This window comes from Lactuca virosa, chromosome 8, assembly GCF_052849685.1.
Source record: "Lactuca virosa cultivar CGN04683 chromosome 8, Lactuca_virosa_CGN04683_v6, whole genome shotgun sequence".
Classification (NCBI taxonomy): Eukaryota; Viridiplantae; Streptophyta; class Magnoliopsida; order Asterales; family Asteraceae; genus Lactuca; species Lactuca virosa.
Window position 1 is genome coordinate 390,413,424 of NC_136433.1, and position 11,487 is coordinate 390,424,910.

At 34.6% G+C, this 11,487-nt stretch overlaps 1 protein-coding gene across 1 annotated transcript; it reads right to left on the reverse strand.

Moving 5' to 3' along the window:
• Window positions 1-3,713: 3,713 nt before the first annotated feature.
• On the reverse strand, window positions 3,714-6,228 carry LOC145129484 (uncharacterized). Its single transcript, XM_079064224.1, has 3 exons — window positions 6,046-6,228; window positions 5,515-5,945; window positions 3,714-5,245 (listed from the first exon to the last, which is right to left on the reverse strand). Exons 1-3 carry the CDS (start codon window positions 6,133-6,135, stop codon window positions 4,081-4,083), a joined length of 1,686 nt encoding a protein of 561 aa, XP_078920350.1. The 5' UTR covers window positions 6,136-6,228; the 3' UTR covers window positions 3,714-4,080.
• Window positions 6,229-11,487: the final 5,259 nt, after the last annotated feature.

Genomic DNA, 11,487 nt, shown 5'->3' on the forward strand with positions numbered 1-11,487 from the left:
CGTGGTTAATGGCAAAGAAAATGAAGTTTTATTTGGCACCAAAAGAACCTCATAACAAGTGATATGAATTTTACAAAAGGGTACATGAATTGTTGGATGCATTCAATATTCATGAGACCATGTTTTTATAAACTATAATTGTAAAAAATATATAAAACGTTTTCTAAAAATGCAAGTCATTGCCGTCCTTTTGAAGAACACTCGTTATCATTTGAGGGTTTTAGTGTCACGGGGTCACATGGGCCTAGGATTGGATTTTGATGTTTGGGGTAGTTTTGTAGTTTCTGGTTTCTAAAGGGTCACCTTGTTACTGGTTAGTTACAATGCTACAAGTTGTTTCAAGTAGGATGACTTGATCTGAATCTTATGTGATAAAGATCACCTAAGCATGAGAGGTCTGAGGAATAGATGGGATAAACATGCTAAGCTAAGCAACAGTTGTTTAGGATCCCATAATCTAGGAGTTACATATCGTATGCAATTGGTAATTGCTACCTATCGAGTTTGATTAAGTTTATGAGATAAATGTCACATAACCATTTACTTGTTTCGTTACTTGGATCCTAGACTTTAATAAATTAATTTTTTAAGAAACAATAAAATGTATTAAATTTTAAAGACTAAATATTGAAAATACTAAATGAATCTATATGCCCAAGAATCATGATGGAGTGATATTGCTAATAATATATGATCCTATAGGGTCACACCTTTATCAAATTGGCACATTTTATATATTTATTATTAATATGATTATTAATAAATAATATCAATTCTTGTATTTAATTAGGAAATAATTATTGTTTTGTGAAAATAATAATTATAAGAGAGTATGACTAATTATTATTTCATATGGTATGAATTAATAAGTTATGCACAACCTTTTGGACTAGTTGGATTTTTTTGTCTTTTACCTAAAGACAAATTTTATATTTTATAAACTTTGAGTTTATAAATAGTTAAAGAATCTTTCTTATCTTTAAAGGAATGGCCGAAATATTATAATCATGGAGGTTGTCCATGCTTTTGTGACCATGTTTTTGTCTCCATGCTTTGTCTCCCATGCTTCTAAAGGCTACCATTACTTTAGAGTATTTTAATGGTTAGGCCTTACCTTGCATGGACTATATAAGAGATGCATGAGACTTGCATTTTGGCTAAGTGAATCACTTCTTCTTCTTCTTCTTCTTCTTCTTCTTCTTCTTCTTCTCTTTTTCTCTCTTAAAACCGTGGGCATGAAAGGGCTTGGAGCTCTCATTCTTTTGAAGATTATTCAAGTCTTTTGGTGGCTTAAAGTGCTTCTCTTTTAGTGCTTATTTTAGTTAAACACTTAAAGGCTTAAGAAATATTTTATACAAGAAGGAACTAGCATTTCAAGTGTCTTAATCTTGATGGTGGATACTTGTAGAGAAGATCATGTTCTTTGATCTTTACATCTTCATCAACACCCCAAAACCAAGTGGGTTCAAAGGCTTCAAAGGTTATCTCTAAAACATCCTATGGTTGTTTTTATTTCATTCTAACCTCTATAAATGGATCCATGATGGTTTGGTTTTGTTATGAACTAAAAATAAACTTGTTATTTTTAAAGTCTTCCGTTGCCGGTTTTTGTGAAAAACAAACTTATATTTCGTATCAAAACCCAACAGAAGGCACCAATGTCGGCCCACTAGATTATTTATCCTGCGTATAGGATAGTATTATGCTAGTATATGACTGGTTAGTAGATCTGCATGATTATCTGTATTTGTTGGTTCTGTGTTTATGTTATCTGTTACATATGTCGACATATTGTGGAAGGGTTGAGGCAGTCCTTCTTTGCACTGAAGGCCAAGACACCCGGGGCAGTCCGGATAGGTTGTAGGCCCTGCGAGGCGGTCCAGTCAGGCTGAAGGCCCGTAGAGCGGTCCAGATAGGTTGTAGGTCCTGCGAGGGGGTCTATTCAGGCTGAAGGCTCATACTTGCATGCTTTGTTTGTTATGTGGTATGGTTGTGCTTTGGTAGACCTCAATAAATTTTGGCTTACAATTTTAGTTTATTGTTTCAGGTACTTCTGAGGATCATGGAAAAGCGAAGGTCTGATCGTGCACATCTTCCTATTTTCATGATATGGATTTTCGGGACACTCTGATATGACTTTACTTTTGAGACAATGACACTTTTTGTAAACAGTGATGGTTAATGATTGATTTTAAAAATTTTAAATTATTATGATTTTTGGGATGTTACAGTATTGGAGCTCGATTTGAACCTCCAACACTGTTAGATACATTTAAAGAGTAAAGTTGTGTCATTTTCCTTAAGTTTTAAAAGAGATGAGCTAAGTGGTATAGAAAGCCTTTTAGATCAGAGTTTTTCAAAAGATTACAACGATTTTGAAAAGTTAAAAAGCAATCATTATGGCTTTGATACCAATTGTTGAGAGAAGAACTTATGTTTAAGAGATTATTGTGCGGAATATTAAGTTAATCTCGTGGATCTTTGGTTAGCTCAACAATAATAAGATTGCGGAATTTAAGATAAAAATATAGCAACAAAATACAACAATAAATGTAAGCAAGTTAAAGATACTTGTTGAATCGTAACAAGGTTTGCATGCAAACACAAGTTAGTAAATGATGAACAAGAAAAGTATAATATGAAGATAAGGAGACTTGTATTTCAATAACGATTACAAGAATGATGGATATCCAAACACATTTGATCGATCAACATGACCATCTATTTATAGCAAGAGAAAGTACATTTCCTTAACTAGTCGATACAAAAGATAAGGAGGATAGGAGGTCATGCTTACCATGCCTAATCTAACAGAACCAACCAAACACACAATGATTATACTAACTCCTCGAATCTTTAAGAGACAAAACAACAAGTCTTCACTAAGCCTTCATTATCTTCGGTCTTCATAAAACTCTTCGTCATACCAAAATAGACAACTTTTCACATCAACCTCTCCAAAGCTTCAACTCTTCGCATCTCCCAAAATCCTTTTAGTTGCCGAGGGTCACTTAATGCTTCAACAACCATATTATTTGATTTTGATCAACTAATTTGGTAACGTTTTAATTTATGGTTTTTAACAGATCTTAAAGTTTTTATGGTAAATAGAAATGAACTCTACCATTAAAAACACTAGTACATGTTCAAAATTGAATCATAATGGTTAATGAGCAAAAACCAAACCGTTTCTAGCTTTGTTTAACCAATAAAAGTTTCAAAAGGTGTCTTTAAATAAATAAAAAAAATCTGTAAATCACTTTGCTGCGTGATTTTGGGAAAATGACTTTGGAGAGTAATAAATTTTTTATTTTGTTTGTATTTAGATAAAAAGAAAATTTATACATAATTGACCATAAAACGTGTAAAATGTATTCAAATATGATCATTGTCTAAATATAACAAAATAAAAACGTTATTGCACTCATTAAATCATTTCCCTAATTTAAACGGCTTTGATCAAGTTTTTTTTTAATATGGTTTCCTGCCTAGAAATGTTATGTAAAAAACTAAAGAAGAACAATAATAATTGAAGTGTGTGTTGGTTGATCCAAATTAATATCTCCACCATCAATCTGTGACTGAAAATGTCAGCATGGGTACGTATCGAATAAAGCCTGAGACTGACAGACAACAGCTAGGGAAGGAAACAGTGCCCACATAAAAGACACACAAGACAAACCAAATTCACCATCATACTTTTTCTCACCTCATTACCATGCATCCATCCATCATCCAACTTTATTAATGCTTTCTCACGGGCTCCACATGTACTACGTGTGTATGTAACCAAAACCCAAAAAGTAATAAACACTTGCTGGTAGAAAGAAGTAATAGTAATAATAAAAAGGAAACTACAAACAGACAAAAATTTCCAACCTTTTTTTTTTTTCTTTCTTTTTGTAAAACGTAAATTAATTAAGAGTCCCCTTCCTTTCCCTTCTCCCATTTTGTACAAAAATGACTTCCACCAAGCACGTTTATTTGAATTTGTTTCGTCTTCCCTCCCTTTGATAATATGTCTTCCCACAACCACAATTTATACATTAACCGGTTTGATTATTTGTTTTTATTTAAATCCTAACAGCTCAAGCCTTCATATTTTACCGGAATTGGACGGTTAAATCCCGCTTGTGACAACAGATTCCCAACCGTTGCAAGGTCTCTACAGAACACCCCTTGATATACGGATCCTGATTTCTTGTTTTCCTCCATTTTAATTGAATCAACTACTGATGATGATGGATCATACTGTTGTTGTAATGCTGCAGCAGCAGAGGAAGCCTTCTTCCTGTCTTTCTCTGCAACTTCTTCATCTAAAATTATCCCCATCACATTGTTATACCCTCTTTGAATCAATCTGTATAACAACAACGCAGACATTTTTGCTCGATCTCTAATGGACTCTATATCAAGTTCATCAGCAAACTCGCACCTATCGATGAAACTATTGGATTTATCTGGTTTGTGACGCAGGGTGAGTAGCAAATGAGCTCTCTCCAACTCCGATCTGGAACAACCACGTCTCAAACCGATCAAAGAATGGTAATCCACATTCCCTGTTTCCCCTGAAGCAATCCTGTGCTTCAGTTCTTGACTCTTGGACCCCAGAGAACAGAGTTTACCTGGAATTTCACGGTATCGCACGTTTTGACGCTTCCATGCCGGACCAGGTAGTTTCCGATCACGGAGTATGGAATTGTATAATAGTTTCAGATGTTCAAGATCGTGAAGAGAATCTGGAAGACAATGAATGGACTCGAAAAGTGAAGCTCTCGTGCTTAGGGCTTCGATACAAGATGGATCTAATGCTAAGGTCCGATTACAGTCGGCTATGGCTTCAGCGATCCGACCACAAGATTGGTAGGCGGAGGCACGATGCATGTAGCACTCCGCCAGGAACCCTTGAGGGGCTCCACGTCTACCGTCGACTATTTTCGAGAAATGTCTGACGGCTTCGTTATATAGACCGGCTTCTAGGGCGGCGATTGCTGCGGTTTTGCGACGTACGAGGAGTTTGACGTGACTTAGGAGGTGACAGATGCTCTCGGACTCTGTTCTTGGTGGTGTCTGTGGCTGGTAGCCGTCGGTGAATATCTCGGCGGAGAAGGAAAAGCTGTCATCTGACCAGCAGATGCTTTCACGTCGGAATGCGGCTGAGGCAAGGCGTTTTCCGGTCTGAAGAAGGGCCATGGCGTCTTCCATTAGGCCAAGGTGACAACATGCTTGACCAAGAACCAAGTACCTGAGATCATATCATCATAGCAATTACTCAACTGAGTTACAACTCACTACCAAATACCAATTTTAGCCTCCCATTACCATATAATAATATTAAACAAACAGATGCGACTTTTTCGATGTTTAAAAAATAAAGTTTGGTTGAAAACCATGGAAATTCAATAATTGTTGATGGTGGTTTAGCGTAATTTGGAAGCCAATCTCTGGACTAGTATCGATATTAGTGAAAAGGAAAACTGGAATTGAATGCAAAAGAGATGGCGTTGAAATTACCTCCATTGACCTTCTTTATTGCAGTTTTTACCGAGGCCAGCCATGACCTTCTTCTTCAAATCGGAGACGGAGAAACACTTGAACGACGTTTCAGCATGGTCCGGCGAGCCACCATCGGAGGACAATAACTTGACTCGCTCTCTCGATAGTGATTGGGAGTTGTTGTCGGATGAAACCGAAGACGAGGAAGAAGAGGATGTTGATGAATCATCGGAAGACATTTTCAGGCTAGGGATGTAATCTTGAAGCATATCAGCGACTTCTTTGTATCTTCTAAGATAGAGAAGAGATCTGGCTTTCAACTCGAGAGCCAGTTCAAACCTTGGCGATAAAGCAAGCGCTGCATCAAGAAGATTAAGCGCCGCTTCAATATCCGTTTGTTGCTGAGACGAAATCAGGGTTCTTGCGTCTTTCACATACTTATCAACGATCTGGAGATGAAATCGAACATATAAATCAAGTAGAAACGTTGACATAATTTGTTATATCGTGTTGAAACAGAGGAATATCGTAATAATAACAATATATTACCTTCTTGTTGGTTAGCCACCAATACTTCTTTTCTACACAGGCATGAGAAGGAGACGCAACCATTGTCGTTGATATGCAGTGATCGACCATTAAAATCCCAATGGCCAATGGTGGGTGGGTGTGTGTGTGTGTAAATGAATGAATGAATGAATGAATCTCACATATTAATTTGGAGAGGAAAGGGTTTTAAATGTAAGAGAGGGGGTTGTGTGTGTAAATCAAGTGCCAGCTGTGAAGAGAGAGAAAGGTTTTGATCCTTCCAAATCATGGCTGTCACCACTCATATTCTCTCAATCTCTCTCCCCCTTTTTTTTTTTTCTAAAATTACTGTAATAATACTGCTGAGTCATTATTATAATATATATTTTTTAATTTTTTAAAATAGGAATACTCATAAAAATACCTAAAATGGAATCACTATACGAAGTTATAATGAAATTATTTAATAAATAGTTTCCTTTAATACTTAAAGATATCATATCTTGAAAATAACAACTTATTTTGTACAATCTCTTAATTCATTTAAAGTTCTGTTGTTTTGGCCCTCATGAATTCATATTTCCATTTTCGTGCTTCTCTTGCTTAGTAATACATAACAAGTATATCTATTACAATTCTCGACTTTGCTTATTAAACGGCATGAGATATAACTATCACAAATTTCAAAATTTGAAAACAACAAAGAGATACACGAAAGACTTTGTAAAATCTTTAAAAAAAACATGATAATACTAAAGATTAGCTGAAATGGTTATAAAAACGATTTATGCTCTCTGTGGCGTGTATAAGTTGAAGTTATGAACTATCTTATTTTCTGATTTTATTGCAATTAAGCGTTAATGAAACCACAAAAGTATATAATAGTAGTAGCTTATGTTATAAACAAACTTTTTGATAATCTTATTTGAGCACATTTGTAAACTAAAAACTAGTTTTTCATTAGCGTCAAAGAGAGCCTTATAGGTATTAAGATATGCTCATTTTGATGTAAATTCAAAACAATGTTTCATATTTTTGCATAATGTATTATTAATAAAAATAAAAAAATAAGAACTATGAATGCGTTTCTTTACATGCAAGGTTTCATATCATGATTTTAAATTTTAATTGGGGTTCTTGTAAAAGAATTTGTCAATTTACCAAATTTTGTTTAAATATGATTAAGACTAATCCTGAAAGCATATAAATATCTACCAAAACCAAAAGTCATCCGGTTTAGTAGGTAAGTCCACTCCGGTTTTACCACCGGATATATCTTATACTCCTATATAGTAACATATCACGGGTGGGTCATCTCCTTATTTTACTCGTTGGGGAATCTGGAAAGGATAAGCCTCCAGCAAAATTGCTCCCAGGGAACGCAAAGCTTTTAGATTTACTAAAACCCATAAATTTACGATTTTGCCCTCCTTGAAATTTAAGTAGGAAAAAATAATACAAGCCGTGCACCTTTGTTTAGAATGTCGTTCTTGGCAAAATTGCGATGTTTCATCTTAACATGATAGAAAGTTGCATTAGTATTTTAAAATTTGTTATATGAAATAAAACAATTACAGTCAGATAGACAATCTAACTAAAATGACTACATTGTTTAGATATGTTTATATTTTGTGAAGTTATAGTTGTAAAATAATTAATTGTTTCAGTGTTCGAAAAAGGTTTTAATTATTAAATAATTGATAAAAATAAATTGACTTAAAAGAAGAATGGTCATGAAAAAAAGGATGTGTGCCTTCCATAATCAAATTAGAAATTATCTCAAATTAGGTTACAACGATTGATAAATCTGTAATTTCATTTTGCCATTAAAAATACATTTTGTTATGGTCCACGTAAAAAAGGATTATGCAACACCTTAAATAATAAAAACACATGTTATTTATAAAAATACTAAACACTTGTTAAAATAACTTCAAATAATAATAATAACTAGCAAAGTACTCGCGGCTACGCCGCTTTTGGGGTAATATGGGGAAAATCGGCAAACTTTAAAAAATACGTGCTAAAAGTGTAAATCACCGCAAATAGGAGAGAAAGTCGACAACCCCTAAAATTAGATGTCCAAAGTGTACGACAACCAAAAGAAGGGACACTGGTGGAGAAAATCCAAAAATGTTGTGGCAATAATGTGAAAGTTGTCAAAGTTGAGAAAATATGGTGGCAAAATTCTAAAGGATGTTTTTTGTGTTTTTTATGTCAAAATGTAAAAGTTTTGACTATAAGGACGAAAAGTGTCAATTTCATCAAAGATTTGTGGCAAAAACACCATAATATAAAACTTTTCACTGCAAGGACGAAAAGTGTCAAAGTTACTAAAGATTTGTGGCAAAACCCTAAAAGCACAAAAACTTAATCAAAACACAAAATTGTAAAAGTTTTCACTTTAAGGACTAAAAGTGTCAAATTCACTAAACATTTGTGGCAAAAACCTAAAGACATAAAAGTTACTATTGCTAACTTCCTTTAGATTTAATATATATATATATATAGAATAATAATAATAATAATAATAATAATAATAACTAGAAAGTTTCCCCCCGCGTTGCGGGTGGCGGAAGGTGTTGATTTTGTGTCATAGTAAAGTACATTGCCTAAGTTGTTAGCCACAATAAACTACGTTGCTATTGTATGAGATTTGCCCATTTATAAACAGTATAAATGTTATAATAAGAAAATTTTGAAAATACAATCCAATAATTGGATAGAATTTTCACAGGACAATGTGTTAATAAGAAAAGATATCAAAGTGTTGTAGTATGCTATAAAAAAATGTACATTGCTAAATTGAAAGAGATTATACAGCAGGTCTCAACAGCCCCATCCATCTTCCCATCCAGTTCAACTTTCCACAATGAAGTTATATCACATCATTATCTAAGACTAAGACCGACATACCATGCAGCTATCAATTTCACCAACGTAAAGAATTCATACGAAACTGAATTCTCCACTTGTAACATTCATTCCACGCATTTTTTTTACTGCCAATATCAGTCAACTTTTTAAAAAAATTGCAATTACTTTGAACAAAAAAAAAAATGCATACATTGTCCCATTTTACTGTACTGTGGCATATTTGGGTACAGGGGCAAATTAATTTGAACAAAAAAAAATGTATACACTGTCCCATTTTACTGTACTGTGGCATATTTGGGTACAGGGACAAATTGGTCTTTCAACAAAATTGACAGTCCAGTCACAAACTATTAATGATAAAAAAAGAGTTATTTTTTATTGATAAAATCAGTCGATTTTATTTAAAAAAAATTGCATTGTATTTGAATTGGCTGATATAATCAGTTGTATAAAATCTATTGAATTGACTGATAGCATCAGTACAGTATATGCAGTTTAATTAGCCAAGTGCAAAAAGGAAAATTAGCATCAGTACAGTATCGACAGGTAGTAGACTTTGCTGCTTTTCTGATGATAACTATAAACATATATGCAAACAGTTGGTGGGCAAACCCCTAAAAGGGAGAATTTTAAGAAGGGAGAAGAAAGAGATATACCTGAAACGGAAGGGCAACCAAGTGCAAAAAGGAACCACTACAGTTACAGTCGATTCAGGTGGGATCAACGGTGGAGACTGTAGTGCAGCTGTTCATTAGTCATGATTTTCTTGAGATCTATACCACTAAACATACCATTTCCAAACTCTAACCTAAACATTTCTGAATTTGGATAAAAAGAATAAGGTGGTGATAATTTACCGATTTGCCCTCCGGAAGAAGGCAACAACTTAACTGAAGCTCATATTTTCCTGTACCCATTGCTGATCTACCTGTTGCTGTCACAAAATAAATGAGATATTAATTCTCAAACATATGTATATAATATGAAAGAAAAATGCATCAACCAATTTTAGGTGACAATGTATGTATTATGCTCTTAACTACTCCTAGTTGCATTCATCATACTATCAAATGCTCAAAAAACACAAACAGGTCTTTTGTGATCATCAGAGAAAAATGACCTGAATAATACAATAATTTCATGTGATTTATCAGGATGATTAATGTTTCCCAGGTAGAATCCAAAAGAAGTTTATAGGTATGCACATGCATGTTGACATATAATCTAATTAGAATCCTTGACCCCTAAAGAGCAATGATAGTAACAACGACAACATTAGTGTAGAGGGTATATCATGATGTTGTGAAGCTTTAATAACTGTTAAGAGTAATAATCCCAAGCGTATTTGAGTAATAATTATTGTACATTGATTATTCTGATTACTATTAAAACAATTATTAGGTATGTTTATCCATATGCTTAGTATTATGTAACAAATTCACGGTCCTTCAGGGGATGATTAACATTATCTTATGTGCAATGCAATAATTATTGTTTCTTTATCCATATCCTTAGTATTATGAAACAAATTTGAAGTTTATTGATGTGCTACAGGGCACATTTCTTTATATATTGAATTTACCTATCTCCAGTTCCAAATTAAAAGAATAATCCTCAGATCATCCATTTTTTATGAAGAAAATATTGTTAGTAAGTGAAAACATACCTTAAAATAGGATATTGAGAAGCAAGTCTGAAAAGCAAGAAAGGGAAAGAAAACAACAAATCAGTGTGAAGAGTAAATAATAAATCGATCATACCTGAAAATATTTGGCCGATAAAAGTTTCACCATCTCTGTCGATGCAGCGTCTTCCCCGATTTAGGTTTGGATCTCTATAGCCCGTATTTGATCTCCACCTGTTGTGACCTATTCTAAATCGATTGAAGCAATCCTAAAAAAAATTAGGAAAACTTAGTTAAACTTGATTTCATGGTTATAAGAGAAAAAGAAAGAGAAACAACCGAGGAGGAGCACCGAAAATCTACGATGTTGTCGACCTCATCGCCGACAACAGCAATTCCGTCGTCGTTAAAATACCCACCTCTTAGAAGCTTTGCAAATCACAACACTGGTGCCTCAGTTGACCTTTTCCGGCCTGCATCATCAATTGGAAGAATCAAGTCGGTAATAAATTACAATTTCCATTGAATAACTTCGTCCATAGCAGAAATCGAAAACCGTACCTTGACCAAAAAATAGGAAGAACGCCAAGGTTGACCGAGACGGAAAAGTGTGAGCCAACGACGAAGTTGAAGCAGATGTGGAAGAGATCGTGTATGGCAGCGATTGATGTTTTTGTGGGTGTTTCACGAGCCGTTCGGTCGAGAAGACCGATATCAGCTTGATGCGGTAGCAACAGAGGTTGTGGTCGACCCTGGTGGATTGGTATTCGTCTCTCTCCCAATTGATCTGTCATCCACTTCATATTTCGCCATCGCTTCCACCTCCTGTTCCGCCACCAGAGCTCCGTCTCCAAGATACCCCACCTCATTCATCGTTATTATCCCCTTCCCTGGTGTAGCCGTTGGTGAACCGGGTATATGATCAGGCGAGAGATGTAAATCTTCTTCTGGGGGAGATAATG